At 51.2% G+C, this 21,082-nt stretch overlaps 7 protein-coding genes across 7 annotated transcripts; all 7 read left to right on the top strand.

Moving 5' to 3' along the window:
* Positions 1-1,686: 1,686 nt before the first annotated feature.
* Positions 1,687-6,431, top strand: AFUA_5G03710 (uncharacterized protein; the record flags this gene model as incomplete). The annotated part of the gene is made up of 3 exons (XM_742880.1): positions 1,687-3,021; positions 3,097-3,206; positions 3,281-6,431. The coding sequence occupies 3 exons, from the start codon at positions 1,687-1,689 to the stop codon at positions 6,429-6,431; spliced, it is 4,596 nt and encodes a 1,531-aa protein (XP_747973.1).
* Positions 6,432-7,742: 1,311 nt separating this feature from the next.
* AFUA_5G03700 (PP1-complex regulatory subunit GLC8) lies at positions 7,743-8,732 on the top strand (the record flags this gene model as incomplete). The annotated part of the gene is made up of 3 exons (XM_742881.1): positions 7,743-7,791; positions 7,861-8,584; positions 8,642-8,732. 3 exons carry the CDS (start codon positions 7,743-7,745, stop codon positions 8,730-8,732), a joined length of 864 nt encoding a protein of 287 aa, XP_747974.1.
* A 1,183-nt stretch (positions 8,733-9,915) lies between these two features.
* Positions 9,916-11,256, top strand: sfh5 (CRAL/TRIO domain protein; the record flags this gene model as incomplete). Its single annotated transcript, XM_742882.1, has 2 exons — positions 9,916-10,598; positions 10,665-11,256. The coding sequence occupies 2 exons, from the start codon at positions 9,916-9,918 to the stop codon at positions 11,254-11,256; spliced, it is 1,275 nt and encodes a 424-aa protein (XP_747975.1).
* A 628-nt stretch (positions 11,257-11,884) lies between these two features.
* AFUA_5G03680 (TATA-binding protein-associated factor TAF6) lies at positions 11,885-13,340 on the top strand (the record flags this gene model as incomplete). Its single annotated transcript, XM_742883.1, has 3 exons — positions 11,885-12,254; positions 12,316-12,734; positions 12,792-13,340. 3 exons carry the CDS (start codon positions 11,885-11,887, stop codon positions 13,338-13,340), a joined length of 1,338 nt encoding a protein of 445 aa, XP_747976.1.
* Positions 13,341-14,923: 1,583 nt separating this feature from the next.
* Positions 14,924-16,465, top strand: AFUA_5G03670 (adenosylmethionine decarboxylase SPE2; the record flags this gene model as incomplete). The annotated part of the gene is made up of 2 exons (XM_742884.1): positions 14,924-15,044; positions 15,105-16,465. 2 exons carry the CDS (start codon positions 14,924-14,926, stop codon positions 16,463-16,465), a joined length of 1,482 nt encoding a protein of 493 aa, XP_747977.1.
* Positions 16,466-16,886: 421 nt separating this feature from the next.
* AFUA_5G03660 (transcription initiation factor TFIID subunit 11 family protein) lies at positions 16,887-18,711 on the top strand. Its single transcript, XM_742885.3, has 2 exons — positions 16,887-17,754; positions 17,825-18,711. The coding sequence occupies exons 1-2, from the start codon at positions 17,240-17,242 to the stop codon at positions 18,513-18,515; spliced, it is 1,206 nt and encodes a 401-aa protein (XP_747978.2). The 5' UTR covers positions 16,887-17,239; the 3' UTR covers positions 18,516-18,711.
* Positions 18,712-19,126: 415 nt separating this feature from the next.
* AFUA_5G03650 (adenylate kinase family protein) lies at positions 19,127-20,978 on the top strand (the record flags this gene model as incomplete). The annotated part of the gene is made up of 4 exons (XM_742886.3): positions 19,127-20,044; positions 20,135-20,418; positions 20,508-20,816; positions 20,871-20,978. Exons 1-4 carry the CDS (start codon positions 19,651-19,653, stop codon positions 20,976-20,978), a joined length of 1,095 nt encoding a protein of 364 aa, XP_747979.2. The 5' UTR covers positions 19,127-19,650.
* Positions 20,979-21,082: the final 104 nt, after the last annotated feature.

Raw genomic sequence — 21,082 nt, 5'->3', positions numbered from 1 at the left:
TCCTGTGTACTCCGTACTCCGTTCCCTTCAAGCATCAACGCTCCCCATCGGTCTGTGGCACGATGACAGGATACGACACCCTTGGTCTAGGTACTGCGGAAAGGTGCTTACATAGGAAACTACAATAGACGAGGTACCTAGTCACTCCAGAGTCAGCCAGTAAAAACTCCTCTCATTTGACGCCGATGCGCTTTCGTGGCCATCTCCAGTCATCCGTCGAGTCAAGAAGGGACGATCTGCGACCGGACCAGAATCATCTTGCCTCTAGACGATCTGCAAGGCGACCGAGTGGGAAACGTCTCCGACTTTCGCGGAGGTTATCGAAGAATTCCTTCCCTCGTAGTCTAGTTTACTCCTGTACGGAGGGGATTGTGTACTTATTACTCAGGTATTGATGGCGAAGTAGCAAACCCAAGTACAGCCACTCTGGCTTCGAGGCAATAATTTCTAGTATTATTGCAGAACAGCGACTCTGACTCAGGAATTCTGCTGGCCCTACACTAGATAAAACTCTCAGCAACCATCAAGAAAGGGCCACACGTTATCTGGCCCCTCTTCCAGCTAGGATCATTCCCTCCTAGCAGAAGCAGTAGCAGCAGTAGTAGCATTATTGATTTGTCGGCAAGAGTCACCACTGCATCTCTCCAGTATCGATCTATCCATCCACTCGTCCTCCATTTCTTTTTCTTCTTTTGTTTCTTGCCCCTCTGTGGTCTGCCTGCATGTCATCCTTCTAACGTTCGACGTCCTTAGTCAAGCATCCATCCTCAAACAGAAAATCGTGTCTCATCCATTATCTATCCTAGGTATTGACTCCTTCGTCGGGTCCCCTGATTTTTTGTTCTCTTGTTAATAAACTACACCTCTCCCACTTCCTCTTCTGCAAACCAGCCTTCTAGGCCTTTAGCTCGCATACTACGGTAGAAGAGGACTATTTGTTGATTCTTCAATCCTTCACAATAATTATCTGCCTATTTCCCATACGACGGATCATCACTGTCATTGATTGACAGCTTCACCCTCTTTCTGGATTCCTGCATCACACTAGCACAGCGCCTCTCTGACCATCACTCTTCGTATAACCGCGACAAAATCCCCAAGCTTCCTCGCGTCCACCGCTTCGTCTTACTCGCTGCCTTTGCATAGCTATTCATCTCACTCTGGAGCGGTCGGCAGTTGCGAACAATCCTCAACATCGTGATGAGGAGCGGTCTACCATCTCATCAAGTTCAGTAGGAGAATCATGTGCTAAGGAGCAGGTTTCAGGCGCCCGAGCCATTTCGCGATCTCAAGTCTTCTCTAGGCTGGGTGGCCGGGGCACTGTCCATGGCAACACCATGTTCGATGCCCAACGCGATGGCCTACCGTCAATTCTGGCCTCTTATGTGACCTGTGAGTACACCCTATCCCTTTGCCTCCAATTATTCCAAATCTAAATTGGACGGGAGGGCGAATCCCTTCTTCTTGTGACATGCAAAAGTCTCCCCCCTTGTTCAGACCCTCCCGCTAATAATCGTCTTTTTTCTTTTCTACTTTGAGGCGCTGATTTCCGACTTTGATTTAACTAACATCCCTATTTCAGACCTGTTACCCCTATCATCTCAGGCTACTGCAACATGTAATACCGCGAGCCGCGCGCAAGATTCCCCTTCGGTGCCTCAGCCATCTACTGCTCCAACTCCCAGCATGTCGCCCATGCTGTTGGTTCCCGACGACGGGAGCGTTGATCGCTCCTCCGTTTCACAGGTTGATCTGACTATAGGTGAGTCTGAGGACTCGGGCCGTTCCAGTGCGCAATTCATAGCAGCTCCCATGCGCTCGGATAGCCGCCAGGCAATGGATCAACCACCACCACCACCACCAACAACAACACCCACACTTCCATCCATATCAACGGAGCCCCCCAAGGTCTCATTTGAGGATTTTGCAATCCGCTACCGCCAAAACCAGCACAAGCAAGCGCGTCGCAAAACGCTGGAAAACCGTCTTCATGCCACCAAGATATCCATTGGTATCTCCACACGCTTGGTTCGCGTTGGAGGCGTCGTGCAGCGCGGTTTAGTCGAAAGTCTGAAACATGAAGATAAGGCGAACTTCCTGGCTTTGTATCATACCTTCTTGGATCTCCAGGATTCCCATGACCTGGCCATGCGTCACCACTTCTACAGGCAGGACCCTTCGGAAGACTGGTCATCTGCGCAGGAATCTACTGTGGAGCGTTCCCCGGATTTTTTCCTTCAGCTCAGCCCTCAGTCAAGGTCCGATCTTCTTAGGATTTTGCAGTTGGTCCGGACCAACCCTCAGTTCCTTTGTGATAGATTATGCAGTTTGACGTCCGCGCAGCTGAATGCCTTATTATCCACGTCAACCACATCTCTGGACTCTGGTGATCACACATTCCTTCCTGCGGCCCGTTCACGGAACCAGTATTCTCTACCTAAACGCGCTTCTGCTGCATCCGTTCCTTTCCGAGATCATGCTGTCAATTTTGAGAGAACAGACGCTATTTCCAACCTGGTCTTCAATGTTTTTGCTACTCCCTTGGACTCTGATACCCCAGAGGCTCGCTTGCGCTTGGATGTTTGGTCTTCTGTTTGTTCTGAACTTATCACCCAAGGAGGCAATAGGTTCTATCCCCTCATTGGCCACATCCTCTCATCCTGGACCATGGGCAGTGCCTGGCAAGCCAGACCAAAGTTCGAGCTCTACCTCATGGACATCCTCCAGACTGGCGCGTTCCTCCTGGAGCATATCGAAACCCCAGCCGGACTGGGTTTTGACGCGGGGTCCCTTGATCCGTTGAAAACTGACGTTGCTGAGGAATATTTCGCCTCTGCTGTAGATGCCCTATTCAAACTCCTTGATGACCCAGACGCAGGCTTCCCTCATACAGTGTTCAAGTTTGCTCGCGCCATTTTGCAGAAACTGGGTTCTCCGGACAGTCGTGCCCGTTTTCTAGAGTATTTGCTCCTCCAGTGGTTCTTCCCTAAATTTCTCTCTGGGGCACTGGCTTATCCCGAGGTCTGTTCCAGCCCGTCTTCTAATGTTATGATTTCTGGACTTGGGGAGGGGAACTGATCTCTGCTTTCTTCTTAGACTTTCGGACTTCTTCTTGATTTTCATATCAGAAAAGATGCCAGAGAAAAGCTCCTTGGCCAGGTTGCCCTTCGGGCATATTCGCAGGTCTTTGCTATTCTACGCTCAATGTAAGTCCTACCATTTTTGGACTTTCTGATGAAAAAAGAGTGAATTGTTCCAACTCATTGATCCTCCCCGACAGGCATCACTTTTCAATGACTCGTCCTGCGGTCCGGCAACATGTTGAGAATATGCTTCATCAGTTCCAGACAACGGACAACGACAACATGCAATTTGCCCAGCGCTCACAACCCAAGAGTCATCAAGAATCACCATGCGCATTTCTCATGCTTTCTGCTACAGACGTGCTAACCCTACTGGGCGCCCTGTTTCCCACAGCGACATCCCCCGCATGTAGCTCTCCCACTCCCTGCGCCGCATCATCTGCGTTGTCTCCCAGCTCCTTGCAGTCGTTCCCTGATAGACGTACCAATACCGTCCCAGAACCAGGGTTCTACCGGGGTAATCTGAGTGGTGGCTCTTCTCCACAACTTTCCTCAACAGCATTCCCCTCCGCAGACATTCACTTCTTTACTTGCTCAGAAGATCACCTGAGTCGCAACGCTGACCGTATCCGTTTTGAATTGTCTGCTTTGGTCGAGCCTGATGGTCGTCCCGGTCTTGCATACCCCTCCACGGAAGAATGGGCCATCTTCTCTGTCACCGATGGCGGCCATCGCCTAGTCTGGGGTCTATTCGCCGATGGCCAGCTCAGCGATGCTGGGAACTTGTCCGCTGATACCTGTCCGTCCACCACTCTAGGCATGGAGGACAACTTCGAGGCTCTCCACACAGCGATCATCAAGCTCGTCCGGGAATACCCTACCGGAGATCGCTCAGACTACTGCGGGGAGCGGGGCCAAATGGCCCCTTCACAGTCCTCCTCGCTGCAGAGCAGATTCAACCAGGTCATGTCACACTGCTACCATAATTCTGATTTTATGGGTGCCCACTATTGGTGGAACGCTAGTCGTCAGCTCCGTCGCAGTATCGCCGACGTACCCTCTCGCCTTGGTGATGACTCTTGGATCCTGGAACCTATGCACACGGCATGCTCACGCTCGCTCCGGGTAGCTCACTCCGTGATCGAGCGCTGCGAAGCCGACTTTGTGGCACTGGATCGAAGTTTGTGGCAACTGCAGGGAACTGTGAAGGAGATGGTCAAAACCATCACGAAGTTGCGAAACAAGATGTGGTACATGACCGACGTCAAGAATTCGATGCGGTACGAGGACGCAAGGAATGTAGCCTTGGCACTGAAGACGATGGTCTACTCCGCTCGTCTTTATCAACCAATCTCTACCAGCGACCGTCGAACGCGCAGCAGCCCCCGCGCATTGGGAGGATCCGTTCTGCAAAAGCCAGAGTTGCAAGTGATGAATGTCATGAAGGCACCCAGCAGCCAAGGCGGCCCGAATAAATTGTCTGATGAACAAGTTGAGTTGACTCGGAAATGGCTAGCACAGAACAATATCGACAATTTTTGCAAGGGTGAAGAGCGTATTCACCGCTTCTGCTATGAGGTCAAAGTTAGTATCAACCGACTCGTCGGTGATACAATGGCCGAGGCGCCTGTTCTCTGGGCCAGTGAATTGTTCCAAAAGGAGCGAGTCAAGTTCGAAGGCTCCAGCAACCGAAGCTTCCTTGGCCTGTCTTCGTCAAGTTTGCGCCCAATGAGCACTGCTGGTGAAGAGTTGTCGTTTGCTTCCCAATCCTCTGGCGGCAGTCTCCGCTCGTCCGATTGCTTCTCCAGATACACTCAAGACCTGCCGCCACTAAATCGCAAATCCTCCTTTCAAAGCTCGATTTCCGATAAGTGGAGGATGCCCCGAGACCCCTCTCCTGCTGATGGACTTTCGATTGGAGACTCGCCTTCCAAGGCAACCTCCGTATCAACAGCTGACACATACAGTACGTTTTGGTCTGTACCACATCAGAATGCGCCCTATGCAGCAAGTGCGTCAAGCTTCTACTCCCGCCCGCCGTCGATGCTCAGTGAGACCGTTGTTCAGCCGGCTCCCCAGAAGGATTTCAAAGGTCAAGGCAAAGCCGCTTTCCTGGACGAATTAAAACAGGCTCTGACCAGTCTACTTCTGAGTGATCTGGGTTCACCCGTCTGGAGCTGTGGAAGCGAGACAGACGCCTGGTTTGGAAACGCATTGGACCAAGAGCGAATCCGGGTACAAATGAAGAAGCGAGAGAAGATCCAGTGCTTCTATGCAGAGTGCAATGCACGCACAGTCCGCCAAATACCCAGACACTACCAGTCCAGGGGCCGAAGAAGCAGGTCTCTGGGGCCGCCCTTGTCGGGAAGGGCTCAAGAGTCGGATGATACAACCTCAGTGCCCATGTCTGAGAGCGCTCGAGCAGCTGAAGATCAATCTCCATTTTCGTACGGAGTTGTTTTCCGCCAATTGATCGAGATATTTTCGCGCCACGGGAACCCGTTCGTCAAGCTAAACGCATTGCGGGATTTGAGAGCATTGGTCATTGCATCCTTGAACGTGGATAATGATAAGGCCTATGCACATGCGGATCAGGAACGTACGCACTCGAGGGAACTCGGACTCCATGGCAAACGAGCTGCACGGCATAGCTTCTCAGAAGTAGGAACCCTCCGTGGAGCCGAGAAGGGCTTCCTACAAACTCCGACGTCTCCAGCAGCCGAGTCTGTTACTTTGGACTCTCGGCCTTCGGAATACTCCGCACCTACGGAGAACCAAATTGTGGACGCGCTGCGTAGCCTTCTCTTAGAAGTGAAGCCCAAGACTCTTTTCCGAGACCTACAATTTATTTCAGCATTCGTTCCCAGCGAGACACTCAATAAAACCGACAGTGGAACCGCCTTTTTGCAATTTGGCTTGGCAGCGTTAAGTCTCAAGGAAGAAGTCTGCAACAGCATGGTTGAGATTGCCGACAGGATTGTCTCTCAGGAATTGAGCCGACGGCATGTGCCTCAACCCTTTGGCTTCAACGCCCGACCGAGCCACGCTATTGAGGATGCTGCAGGGATGTGGATCATCACCGCAAAAGAAGGAAATCCTGTCGCCCAGCGGGAGCTGGCGATTCTCTATTTAACCCATCCGGAGCTTCTTCCTCGTGTCACGCTCCCACTTACTTCCCCCAGAGATACATTCAAGGCTGAGATGATGTACCGCCGTGACAAGGACAGCAAATCTGATCCGCAGAGCATGTGCCTGGCGCTGCACTGGATGCAGCTGTCAGCCAACGGAGGCGACCAACTCGCGCGGAACAGGCTTCGCGAACGAGAGGAGTTTGATTCCATCGCATGATTTACGCATCAATACCCGGGGTCATGTCTTGATTGGACTTGTGTGCTATCATTTCTTTTCCCTCTTTTGGACTCTTTACATTTGCTACATTTCTTCTTTGTTCGATACCACGCTATGGTTGTTGTTACTATTCCCCGAGCCTAATATCTTACCATTTCCACATCGGGTCTTTTTACTTCTGGCTGATTCTTAGTGCAGATACTGCGCTTTCATTTCTGCGAGCTTAGAGCATCTCGGCCGCCTGCGTTTCTTCCTTGTAGTTGTATCGTTCTAGCATGTCAGGTTGGGACACTCGTTTAGCACGCTTGGACAAGAGGTCTTGGTTCTACTACATTTCTCCTGGTATTCGACTTTTTGGTCACGGCCTTTGTCTTGAGGGTGGCGATCTGCATACTTGCCTGACCCTATACCATCTACTCTCTCCGATTGCTTGAATGCTTGGAGTTGAATACCGTGTATTGGATTTGGAAGACATATATATAGGTTTGGCGGCATTTTGTTTCTGGACCCTGGTACTAGAGACGAGCATGATAGGTGAATATACAGAAGTGTCTGGACTCTCGTTAAGGTTTGTTCATCAAATATGTCAGTAGCCAGAATATTGCGATCGAGGCGTAGACTACGCGACGCATACGACCTCGATGTAGCATTGATGAATTAGAATTATTACCCTCTTGAGGGTGGTGCATTGATGTATTTGCCCGTCGACGTCATCCGGTTGGTTGCCCCCCACGAGCTTCACCCACCGAGTCTCTAGGAGAAGGGTGGTACCTCCTATCCTACCTGACTCTTGTCTGGTATATACCTCTGGCATCCATCTCGTTCGACAACAGACATAGACAGTTTCAGCCCATTTCCTTGTGTGTCTCACTTCTTCTTCTACGGTACTACCCTCAGGTGACCACAAAATTCAGACTGTTAATCTGAACGTCGCCGGAATCTCCAACGACCTTGAAATCTCGCACTGACCATTCTCCGTGTACCGTTAGCTTGACTTGGGTCACTCGGGAGGCCGAGAAGACCCCGCTAAGAAACCCAAAATAACAATCATCCACTGTCATCAGCATCATTCCATTCGGGTGTTACTCAGCTCTGACTGCTGGTTGATTTGGGCTGAAATCGCACCTGACACTCTCTATCGTTGTCTGGCTTGGGAAAGCGTCGATACTTGTTTTTGTCTCCATTCTTTTTTTTTTTCCCTTCTTATTTTCCAACCACTGCCTTCAACTTCTGCTCTTAGTTTCCCTTGTATTCTGTTTCTTTGGTCTTCCCCGCTGCTCTTTTCTTCAACTCGACGTCATTCCTACACAGATGATGACCATGGCGCATAACCATGAGGGTGTGCCTAAGCGGCCCAAGGGTAAGTTCTCCTTACATGGTTCAAATGACGTTGAGCGTTGTTTTGACTAGAAGAATCCGCTACAATCAGGCATTCTCAAGAACTCCAGCGGAAATGTCCCTCAGACAGCTCACGCGACAGAGAATTTCTTCATCAACCCAGCACGCATGGACAACGTCGATACGAAGGAAATTACCCTGCAGAACACACTTCAGAATGCTGGCCGGCGCCGGTCGTCATCCAACATGGGCGCTGGGTCGTCCTCTCGACGACAATCCTTGGCGAGCATCCGCGGCCATGACGAGCAGATCTCTCCGCGCTTGAAGTGGGACGAAGCGAACCTGTACCTGACCGAGCAGGAGAAAACAGCCAAGATGAAGATCGACGAGCCGAAGACACCGTTTGCTCCGCACTACGATCCCGCCGAGGATGACGAGGAACTGCGACTCGCAGAAGCAGAGGAGAGCCTGATCGATGCGCAGGACGTGGTGGTCGATGAACTGGACAAGACTAAGAAGGGCACTCGGAAGGGGATCTCCGTAGATGATATTCCCGACCTGGAACTCGGAGAGCCCGAAGAGCCGTCATACATGGTGGGCAGCGGAGAGGGGAATCGGATCATCCGCGAGCGCAGTCTGAGCAACGAGTCGCACCGCAGCGACAAACATGTTGTAGTCGGCACAGGGGAGGAGAACGGTGTCGGTGCGGATGGGGATCATCTCATGACGACAGAAGAGGCCAAAGAGAAGCATCGCCAGTTTGAGCAGATGCGCAAAAAGCATTATGAGATGAGGAATATCAAGAAACTTCTGGCGTAAGTGGCCGTCTTCTTCTGATGGGATTGGCCCGTACTGACTCTAGCTGTCTCCAGGCATCCCGAAGACCTGGACGAGATGGAAGAAGATAATGATGATGATGACGACAACGACAATGGCTCCGTAAACCCACCACGATTGCCATGATCCCAGTGAATTTCACAATTCGCGGTTCTCAATAAGATTATGTCGACCGTGGATTCCCACCTTCGATGAGTGCTTGTGTCTTATTTCTGTCAGTGTATATTCCCCAGCGATCGCATTTTTCTACGTTGTGAAGAGTATCAGGGTGCTTGAGAGTGAAGCTCCCAACCAGGCCATTTCTCCTCATTTTTTAACGAAGAAACCCCACCGTCCCTGTCAGATTTTCGGTCAGGATAGACGATGTGTATGTGAAATTGTATGTGTATTGAGGGTAAGTAGGACTCGGTCCATGCAATAGATTGCCACTTGTTTAGTCCCTCTGCTCTTTGGCGAATCGAGTTTGAGTCATTAAGTCAGGGATAATAAGGTGCGATCTAGACTACTCCGGGGCTATTGACAGAGAAGCCCTCCTTTTCTGCGGATGATCATTGTCTTTACCTGTGACAACTGTAACATCTTGCCTTGATTATCTCGGTGGAGTCAATTTAATTGTCTCTGGGTTCAATTTTCTTGTTTGAATGTATATAGACTGTGTAGATAATCTTACACAGGAACTAGTCGGTAGCCTAGGACATCGCTGGAGCGTAATTACCCAAGGGCTTCATGAAGGATTGTATTGATCCTGTGGAGTGACACCGTTCGATTATCTCGTTTGAGATTGATGATCAATTATGTATCCATCTGTCTTTCTCATCAGCAAACAAGTGATAGACGGAAAGATCATGTCTGACATGCTGATGTTGACATGTCAATTGCTGGCTGGTCCGAATGTTTGTTTTGTGCTGAAAAGGGGTGTACTATACGTTACTCCATAGCTACCTAACGGAGTACCTATACTCTGTTGGTAAAAATAGAACCTATAAGGTGGATGTAGAAGGACTAACAGAAGGACGGGATAATAATAATTCAGGGGATAGGGAAGCATCCTATTCATTATTTTTTATTTTCAAGACAGACATTATTACGCAGTATATGTACTCTGTAGAAGGGAATAGGAGTAGATAGGGAATTTGTCTCATCTATATTTACCATCTCGTGACGCTGCATGTGATTCCTGTTTGTCTTCCTGCATCAATCTTCGGATTTCTCTGTCCTTCTCTCCCACCCACCAGCCCAAAGGCTCTCTTCTTGAGCAAGACATTCTGTCAATAGTCATTTTAGCACTTCCTGACCTTCCTATTATTTCATGTCAGTCACCATGGCCGACCAACAGCCCGAAAAGACTACTGCTCCTGCTTCTGATGTCGCAGACTCGCAGCCTGCCGTCGTTTCCAACACTGACACCCGCAAGGAGACAACCGAGACTGCGGAGCCACAATCAGAGGACAAGACCGCAACCACAACCGCGCAACCTGCCGTTGAAACCACTGCCACCCAATCCGGCACCGCAGAGACTCCCGCTGAGGCCGACAAGGCTCCCGCCGAAGTGCAGCAACCGCCCCAGGCCGAAGAGGAGAAGCCTGTCGCTCAGCAGCCGGAACAGCCAGCCTATCTTGCCAAAAACCCTGCCCTCTCACAGTTCTTCGAGCGTCTCCCTGCCATTGTCTCCAGCAGCGGCCATGCAGAAATGTGGGGTGTCCCCCTCAAGGACTCGAACGATGCTCCCACTGTCAACGTTCTGATCAAGTTCCTGCGCGCGAACGAGGGCAATGTCAAGCTGGCTGAGGAGCAGCTTACCAAGGCCTTGAAGTGGCGCAAGGAGACGAACCCCTCAGCGCTCGCTGAGTCGACCAGCTACAGCGCGACCAAGTTTGGTGGTCTGGGTTATTTGACCACCTACAAGGAAGCTAATGGTGCGGAGACTGTTGTCACCTGGAATATCTACGGTGGTGTCAAGGATATCAACACCACTTTTGGTGATATGAACGAGTGAGTACATCTGCCGAAGGAAACTTTAATATCCCGTGGATCCTAATCATTGTTTTACACTTGTAGGTTTGTCAAGTGGCGTGTTGCGCTTATGGAGCTGGCAGTCAAGGAGCTGAAGATGGCAGAGGCGACCTCTGTGATTGACTACGATGGCGAGGACCCCTACCAGATGATTCAGGTCCATGACTACCAGAATGTGAGCTTCCTGCGCCTGAATCCTGCCATCAAAGCAGCTACCAAGAAGACCATTGAAGTCTTCACCACTGCTTACCCTGAGCTGCTCCGGGAGAAGTTCTTCGTCAATGTCCCTGCCATCATGGGCTGGATGTTTGCCGCTATGAAGGTCTTCCTGAGCAAGAACACCACTCGCAAATTCCACCCCATCTCCAACGGTGCCAATCTGGCTCGCGAGTTCCCTTCTCTGAAGGACCAATTCCCCAAGGTCTACGGTGGCAGCGCCCCTGCTCTTCAGGAGGGAGCGAGAACCGTCAGCCTCATTCAGGACGAGTCCGCCCCGGCCGCCACGGAGCAGTCAAAGGAGCAGGCCAACAAGGAGGAGGCCGCTCAGGAGGAGTCCAAGCCTGAGTCAGCTCCAGAGCAGCCAAAGGCTGACCCTGATGTCATTGTCCAGGAAGCTCCTGCTGCCGATGCTAAGTGAGCGTGATGAGGCCGTCACACACTCGGATTTGACATAATAAAAAGGAATGGACCAGGGGAAACAGACATGATACCCGGGAGGATAGGTAGACTGCTTTGTTCTCGTTTTTATGTGGGCATATTTGATACCTCGGAATTGCTGCGTTTTTGCGAAAGGAGTAGAAACAGTTTATAACTAGATCATATATACTTAATTAATACTAATAATGATATATAAACTTCACTCTGGATGATCTTTCTGTGCCTGTAGTTGTAAGTATTCTCATCTTGGGATCACTATCACATGGAGAGGAGCAGTAGCTGGTGTATGGTAGACCAGAGAAACCAGAGCCGCAGTTTCTTCCGCATTCCGCAACACTTTCGGTGTTGGCAAGAGCTGCTCAGGTCGATCTAAGCCCTCATCTTTCTCTACAGTCGATCACCTCGAGCCAAGTGCATTGAACTGTCAGAATGCGGCTTGTTGCTCAGAAATCATCCCGCATGTTTTAATAGATCAGGGTTACTTTTTCCAACTTACGATACGATACTTGGTTCGAGTCTGTCACAACCGCCCTTACCTTACTCCTCACGAGCTTGACTTCGCTCGCACCTCACCCTAGCTTCTAAAAACGAACAATACAAGCTTCACCATGTCAGTTTGGAACCCAGATAACATTCGTGACGTTGCCGAGTCCGTCGGCATCGTCAATCTCAGCAACGACGTGACCGAGAACCTCGCGCGTGACGTCGAATACCGCATCGCGCAGGTCCTCGAAGAGGCTCTCAAGTTCATGCGACACAGTCGCCGGACGCTGCTTACTACGCAGGATGTTGCGCAGGCGCTGCGGGTTCTGGACGTGGAGCCACTGTATGGATATGAGACCACACGGCCGTTGCGATTCGGAGAGGCGTCGCTGGGGCCCGGGCAGCCGTTGTTCTACGTCGAGGACGAGGAGGTAGATTTTGAGAAATTGATTAATGCGCCATTGCCCAAGGTGCCGAGGGAGATTTCTTTTACTGGTTGGTGCTACAGCTGTCGTTTTTAGGTCTGTGTTTTGTGCTGACTGGTTTTATTGTACAGCTCATTGGTTGGCCGTTGAAGGTGTGCAGCCGTCCATTCCGCAGAATCCTACCGCTGCCGACTCGAGGAACCTCGAATTGACCGCCAAGGGGCCCAATGCCAACTCGACGTTGGCGGCGATGAGCGGCACTGGGGACGTGGCTGTTAAGCCGCTGGTTAAGCATGTGCTGTCCAAGGAACTTCAACTCTACTTCGAGAAAGTCTGCAATGCATTTCTGGATGAGTCGAGCGAAGAGTACCGGACGTCGGGCTATGCCAGTCTGCGCGAGGATCCAGGACTGCATCAGCTTGTGCCGTACTTTGTACAGTTCATTTCGGAAAAGGTGACGCACGGGCTCAAGGATATTTTTGTGCTGACGCAGGTCATGCACATGGCGGAGGCCCTGGTGCAGAACAAGTCGCTATATGTGGATCCTTACGTACGGCTACTCTTCTTGAAGTGCCTTTCATGGGAGTCTCTGCTAACCCAAATTTAGATCGCGTCCCTTGTTCCTCCTATTCTGACCTGCCTGATCGGCAGACAGCTCGGTGGCAATGCAGACTTATCAGAACAGTTTGCTCTACGTGACCTCGCCGGTTCTCTCCTCGGCCTCATCTCCAAGAAATACTCTCACTCATCGCATACACTTACACCTCGACTCGCCCGCTCCTGTCTCAAGACTTTCCTTGATCCGTCAAAACCATTCGGAGCACATTATGGTGCGATTATTGGCTTGCATGCTGTCGGTGGCACCGAAGCTGTTCGCGTCTTGATACTTCCTAATCTATCAACTTACGCGACCCTTCTCGCGGACGGCATGGCAGAAGACAATCCTCGACGACCAGAGGCCGAAAAGGTGCTGGGTGCACTGTTGGCCGTCCTTTCTACCTTGCGGGAGGGCCGTAAAACTCTGGCCAATGGGCACGGTGCCATTGTGACGGACGAGCTCCGCGAGCGACTAAACGCCAAGGTGGGGGATATCATCGCAAGCAGGATCGCGGATGCGGGAGAGGTGCAGATGGTCTATGCTATTCTCGAAGCTTGAGACACTTATCAGTTGCCCACTTTTGGCTTCCTTTCGTGCCTCTGCCTTTCCTCTTTTACCGAATCTGTTTTCTTCTGAGTCATTAATATTGCAGCTGTGCCTTGCATCTTGGCGGCGGGAAGGATTTCATTGGGCTTTGGCGTTTCGTGGCGTACGAAGTGGGAACATCTCTTCCGAATTGAGACAGGAAAATTATTCAGAGCCGAATATAATTGTCTAAAGCTCTGTCTATTGTTTATTATCGGCCAAAAATCTAAGAAATCATCCATTCAAAGCTCGGGTAGAAGAGGTGATCAGACTGAGACTGGCGACGTCATCACGTCAACTGAATCTCACCGCCTACCAGAATGAGCCTAGAATCCTTGTGTCGTGCGACAGTCTTTTGGGTGCCCCAGGCATCGACTCTGGGGGGCGGAGGTAAAATCCGGCGTCAAGTCACAAAGGGTCAGCTACGAGTTCAAGGAGGGTACTCTGAAGCATCCATTTATCGTTTGGAAGATATTCTCAAGATGCCCACGGTTTCGGTCGCAAGAAAATAATCCAACGTCCCAGGCTTCTTGATTGACGACTGGAGTGTTCTTTCTTCCAGCCCAATCTTTGCAGTAGTTCAAGTCTTAGCGTCCGTTGCGCCCCACGAACCAACTTTTTTTTCTTCCTCCTCCGTTCTCCCACTCTTTTTCGCTCTGCCCACAGTCAGTCCACTATAAATAATAACCTCCGTCAACCTCCAACGGCTGCCTACTCTGCCCGACGGAAACAAATTCATCAATTTTATATCCCAGACACTGTGAGAAACTTGTCTTATTGCTATTATTTCTCTGTCTTTGCCATCCTCTGATTTACTGGCATAAAAAGGCGACCGCTCTCGGATACTTGCAGTGTATATTTGCTCTCGCAGATGTCCAGAGCTGTGGCCTCGCGCTACGTCGTGCTATTTTGAGCTCGATTTGACTTTGCCTTCCATGAACCCAAAGGACTTGCTGCGGTTCTTGTCTAAGCCAGCAAAGTAAGTCTGTTTTTCTTAGGTGCCAATTCCATGTGCCTGGGGCTACCGATCGCACCATGCCCATGACCCCCCTCGTCAGGCACACAGTGCACTGTACTGACTCAGTTGTTCCTCCAGGCCTCGATAACACGACTTACGTCTAGTGTCATCTCCTTCCACGTTTCCAATTATCTTCTCTTTTCCTTCCAAAAAAATTAAAAAGCAGATACTCTCGTCTGCTAGACCCGATACTTTGACCGGTATCGGTATCTTCCAGTACGAGGGTGCTCGGCATATAGTCACAATTCCTTTTTCAAGAGGCTTTTTCCTCCTCTCCCTATCCTTTCGCCCTCCCTAGCATCCCTTTCGAGCTTGCCTTAATTTCGTCCATCTGGCCTGTGTGCCATTCTCTTCATTGCGATCAAGGGCCTTCTCTCTCAGGCGGACACAGCCCCCCTGTTCGTCTGGGCAGCAGATAGTGCTTCCTAGGCTTCTGTGTCTACGGTCAACTACATATACACCACTGCGTTGCTCCTCATCTCAATAATCGGTCTTGCACCAGCATACGTCACACAATTCATTACGTCAATCAGCGGAAATGGTCTACATCGGCATCCCCAAGAACTACACGGCTTCGCCGTCTTCCTTTGCCGGAACTCCGTCCTTGACGATCAATTACGAGGCAACGCAGGATCTTGATTCTACCAATGCTTTTGAAGGTTTGTTGACGCCGGTGACACGTGTGAGAGCAGCGCTGGACAGAGGCTGACAGTCTACAGGTCCAGAGAAACTCTTGGAGGTGTGGTTCGCGCCTTCCGCTCAGGAATTAGGTCCAGCGCAGCCCGCCGGTCTGAAGGCTGTTCCGGAGGAGATCTGGAAGGACATGTTGGATCTCGTCAATTGCCAGGTCCTCTCGATTGTTTCGTCAGAGGATGTGGACGCCTACCTGCTCTCCGAGTCTAGCATGTTCGTTTGGCCTCACAAACTCATCTTGAAGACTTGTGGTACCACCACTCTTCTGTCTGGTCTCCCACGCATTCTCGAGATTGCCGCTTTGTTCGGTGGCTTCCCCAAGTCTACCGCCCCTTCTCGCGGAATCTCCGTCGCCGCTGCGCCCTACCGCGTCTTCTACAGCCGCAAGAACTTCCTGTTCCCCGACCGCCAGCGGGGCCCTCACCGCAGCTGGAGAGATGAAGTGCGGACTATGGATAAGCTCTTCCTCAACGGCAGCGCCTACATGATTGGCAAGATGAATGGCGAGCACTGGTACTTGTACCTGACTGAACCTCATACCATGCTCACCCCGCCAACGAGCCCGGGAGCCAAGACCGAGTTTACGGAAACGGAGACCAAGGTCCTCAGTGTACCCCAGGGCGCTGCTCTGCAGACTGATTCGGAGGATGAGACTTTGGAAGTCTTGATGACCGACTTGGATGAGGAGAACGCCAAGCAGTTCTACCTCGAGAATGCCACTGCCGTTGCGGAGAACCGTTATCGCAACTCAAATTCGGAGAAGAGTGGCCATGTTGATGTTTTCAGCAACACTTCCTCCGATATCAGCGATTTTGACTCCGACGGAAGCCAGGTTCTGCCTCCAGAGTTGACTACCGAGGGTCACGCGCTCGGAACCGTGGTCTCTGAAGCCTGTGGACTTTCCTCTGTGTATCCTAAGGAGAAGTATCCCGATTCGCGCATCGATGCCTACCTGTTTACACCATGCGGCTTCTCCGCCAACGGCGTGATTCCGCCTCCTGAGGGAAAAGCTGGAACCCACTACTTCACAGTACACGTCACTCCAGAGCCGCACTGTTCATATGCGTCCTTTGAGACCAACGTACCGCACTCGCAGAACGGCCAGACTACCGCTGGAATCATCAAGCAAGTGGTCGACATCTTCAAGCCTGGTCGCTTCAGCGTGACTCTCTTCGAGGCCAAGCCAGCGCTGAGCCAGGTCGAAGACGAGTGGAAGGAAGCCAAGTACCTGGCCGCTCGTCGGACCGCCAAAATGGAACATGTGGAGGGATATCGCCGAGTGGACCGGATTGTCCACGACCTCGACGGCTATGAGCTTGTCTTCCGCTATTATGAACGCCTGGACTGGAAAGGGGGGGCCCCTCGGCTGGGAGAGGAGAGATCTTGAAGAACAGGCCATAGCACGTTGAGATAATCTTTTGCTTGCGGAATTTGGTTGGACATTCTTTTGAGATGGAAATGGTTTCATTCTGCATTTTTTCTACGTCTGCCCAATATTCGCTGAACAGCCCTGTGCTCACTTCATTTGAGCTCGCAGAGTATCCTTCGACAACATGAGCGTTCGTTTCGTGTACAAAGCTCATTGACTCCCTGTACTGTCGTTACTGTTCTGATTTTGCATTGAGCTACCCGAGCGTTTGCAGTGATCATGTGATTATATGATTCGTATTCATACGTTCTTTCAGTCGTATGCGAATATTTTTTATAACATATATCTAGGATATGTATCCAAGTTCAAGAAGGTAGACTCGTAGTAGAATGTGTTGATCCAGTTGATGGCCGACGCCAACTGGTATCGATTACGGATTGGCAGACGTGCCAGATCAGTCCGGAGTTTCTTTTTTGTTGGGATCGCATCACAGCTCCAACACGACATTCAACTTTCAACAACCCACTGCGCAAAGCTTGACTATGAATTTCTCATAGTTAAACTACAAGAAGAATATAGACCCACTTTTTCTCTTTAAGTCTTACGGTCAATTCGGTGGAAGAAACAGAACAATATCAGTCGGCTAGACGGCCGACCAATATCAAACCAACAAGGCAACCTCACGACAAGACGAGCATCAAACCCAGCATCCAAAAGCACCCCCTAACAGGAGCTCACATATTTGACTCTTTTGTCTACTCTTTTTCTCTCTCTCATACGACACACTTCACAATGTCATCACCACCACCTCACCCAACGCCGACAAATCCTCTCAAACGACCCTCCCTCTCCTCCTCGGCCTCACAACCTCTCGGCTCCAACCCGAAACGTCCACGCATGCACCCCCTCCGGCAGACGTCCTTCCCAGCCAGTATAGACAATGACCAACGCGCATTCAGCGCCACTAGCGACGCGGGGAGTGTGACGGGCAGTTTCACAGGTAGTCTGGGCGGAACGAGCGCGGACGGGGTGTTCCTAGGGGCGGCGAAGAAGGGGAAACGCGGGCGCAAGAGTAAAGCCGAGAAGGAGCGGGAGCGCGAGCAGCGGGAGGATGCGGCGAGTTTGCGCGGGGACACGCGGCTGGGGTCTGTGGATGCGGATGGGATGTCTGTACGGGCTGGGGGGACAGCCAGGGGGGATGCGGCCGGGGAGGAGGGCGATGAGGATGAGGATTTTGATGACGAGGGGGAGCTCCTGAGGGGTGAGGAAGGGGTAACGGATACGGAGGCCGAGAAGAAGAACCTTGCGTATGTTTCTCTCGCCTTGTTACTGACACCGTGGGTTTCATATGCTGACGTTGGATTACTGGGACAAAAGGTTACTGGTGGATGCGTTCAATCCGATTCAGTCAGAGCGATACGATCTATTCAAACGGGCCAAGCTGCGCAAGGAGACGCTGCGGCGAATTGTCAACCACGCGCTGTCCCAATCTGTGCCTGCCAGTGTCGTGACCACCATCAACGGTTTCACCAAGGTCTTTGCAGGTGAGATCATCGAGAAGGCGAGGACCGTTCAGGCCGAGTGGGCTATCGCCCATGATCAGGCCGCACGCGCTGCATTTGACGCTGAAGAGGCCGAGGCCGAGGCCAGGGCAGCTGAAGCGGCGGCGAGGGAGGGTCAGGGACAGAGCCAGCCGCAGACGTCGGTCAAGAAGGAGCATTCGGACAGCAATCGCTCAACCCCAATCCCTCCGTCGTCATCCTCTCCCATGCCGCAACAGCAGGCTTCGCAACCGTCCACGCCTTCTGTATCTGGTCCTCCGCAGCAGCAGCAGCAGCAAGAACAGCAACCCCCTCCGGCACGACCGAAAAGGGAATTCAAGCCGCCGCCTAATCCTCACCGGGGTCAGCTGCTTCCTTCTCATCTTCGCGAGGCATTACGACGGTACAAGCGTGATGGCGAGGGTGGTGGTGTCGGGTTCTCGGGTTCGAGTATGGGCAATTTGGGAGTGAGGGGATCAGTCACCTGGAATGCGGGCAGTGCTGGAGGAAGACGAATCTTCCGATAGTATTGCCTTCCTTATTCTCTCTTACTTTTTTGACAATGATGACATGATCAAAGCACTTTGGTTGTACGTACACTTACTCTAATTTACCGTAATGATGGCTCGGGTGGCATAATGTAGACGTACTTAGGCTACTGACAGGCTCGTTCTGGAAGATAGGGACACTACGGGCAATTGAATTATTCTTACTTGGCTGGGCATATGCTTTCATTTATCTCTAGACTGATAGAGATCAGCGAGATACATATTCTCCAAACTCTCTGAAAGGTTGATACCCATCGGCAACTGCAACACCTCCCTACATCAACGAAACCTCTTCCCTGAATGACCACATTATTGTCAAGTCAACCCAACCTATCCTCAACGCAGTTAGCAAAGACCTCTTCTACTAAAGACATAGCGAGCTCACCAAGCCAGACGCGTCGAGCCACTGCTAGTCTAGGCCTAGACCTAGAAAGGAAATCCAAAGATATCGTCGTCCAGGCGGCGACGGCGACGGACAAGACGAACTCTCTGCGGGCCGTGGATCTCGTTGTGCTCGCGTGCCTGCTGATCAAGGTAGACCTGCACCTGACGGATGAGCACTCTGAGCACATCCACGATAGCGAGGAGGATGATGATCTTGGCGGCCGTGTGGAGGAAGAAGATCAGGCTGGAGTGCTTGGCCATGGGGGACTTGAGAGCGATTAGCTCAGTGGAAGTTTTGTTCATTGTGTCTGTGATTGTTTGGTCCGTGTCACTCTCTTGCAGCGTTGAGGGTGGTTTGATGGTGCCTTGCTCACTTACCTTGAAGGAAGTGTGTGATTCTGGTTTGGTATGATGCTCACAGGACTGGATGCTTCAGATAAAGACTTTGAACGGTACTATGCTGTAGTGATATCTGCTCGGTGAGAAGGAGGTAGTTGCTCTCTGATGCTATTAGAACACATCGTTTGTTGTGGGAGAAGAGCCTTTGGGCTCGGCGTAACGGTTACGCTCGTTGCCTGACGATGCGATATGGGCATCTAACGACTCAGCCAAATCGTCTCATCTGATTTGACGGTTTTCCATGGCAGTGAAGGTTCTTCTTTCATAGTGAAGATGGGAGAATCAAGCATCCTAGCCTGCACTGCTCAGTCATCTCCATCTCTCCTCCGGGATGCGGTACTTGTTCTCTTTCAGTTCTTGCACAGTCAACACATGTGAACAGGTCTTTAACGTGAATTCTCCTTTTCTTTGTCTTCTTCTTTGTCGTACTGCATTTGCTTGTTGCCCTCTATTCAAAATGTCTGATAAGATCGAGGAAATCTCTGAGATAGAGGAACCGGCCCAGAGCCAGAGTGAAGAAAATGGCGCTTCGTTGACCAGAAGAACCCATGTCCAGCGCGTGGAACATCCTATGTCTGAGCTGGACTCGAATAATGGAGACGCTTGGACGTGTGATGAAGAAACCTATCGCCGAGGCGGTATTCTGATCCCAGTTGAGGTCCCGAATGACATCGCTCCGAGTGACAACGTGGACGTCAGGAGTGCGAAGCTCATTTTTCTCTTCGGTAAGTTTCCATGCAAAAGCGTAGGCTCAGGAGAATCCCCTTCTTAGTCAAGTGAAATAGTGATCAACTAATGAGATTGTATCTCCATAGGACCCCCAGCTGCGGGAAAGAGCACTGCCGCAGCAAACGTGTCCGCAGAGCTTGGATGCATTCACATCTGTCCCGATCAGACGATCAAGCGTCTGGGGAAGACAGGTCCATACCTCGCTTGGCTGAGGGTTGTCCAGGCCATTGAGACAGAGGGATCTGTGCCGCCCGAATTGCTGTTTCGTCTGGTGAAAATGGAAATCCAAAGGCATATGGAGTTTGGAGCGACTACCTTCATCATTGACGGGTGGCCACACTGCTCCGAGGACTTCACTCAGCTGCACGAAGTGAGTTTACCATGACCATCAGCTCTGTAATATCCCAGTCGCCTTGCTTTCGTTTTACCATTAGCAGACATTGACTCGAGATCGTCTAGACCTTCACTATTGTGTCAGCTTTTCATCTGTACGCAACCCAAGACACCCTTGAAAAGCGTGCGATGCAGAACCCCATGACTTTCGATGAAGGTACCAAGTGTCTCAAGTCCTTCAGAGACGGAATGGTGAGGTACTATCAAGAGCTGGGTGATCTCCTCACCCTGGACAGCTTCAAAGACGTTTTGATCCCGGTACGTATACAACCACACTTCCAAGAATATGATAGGATCCACAGGCTGACTCCTTACGAGATGAGTGCCGAACACGATTACCAGGTCTTCTACCCGCAGATCAAGTTCATCATCGAGGTAGGGATCTGGAACCCAGCTTCGCAAGAATAGTGCTTGATTGACAACATGTAGGAGAGACTTGCTCGGGTGGAGGCTGTTCCGGAACTCGAACAGATCGAGACCTCGTCGGATGAGCATGAGCACGAGCCCGAGCCCGTTGGGGATGAAAACCTTGAATAGGTGTGCTTGTTGATCTTGTCTTCTTGGGGGATGATCTCAGGACTAGCCGTTGTCTCTTGGTTGCATCATTCTGCTCTTGCACATCTTGACAAGCCTCTTTCAGC

Source organism: Aspergillus fumigatus, chromosome 5 (genome assembly GCF_000002655.1).
Source record: "Aspergillus fumigatus Af293 chromosome 5, whole genome shotgun sequence".
Classification (NCBI taxonomy): Eukaryota; Fungi; Ascomycota; class Eurotiomycetes; order Eurotiales; family Aspergillaceae; genus Aspergillus; species Aspergillus fumigatus.
This window is presented reverse-complemented; position numbering and strand designations above follow the sequence as displayed.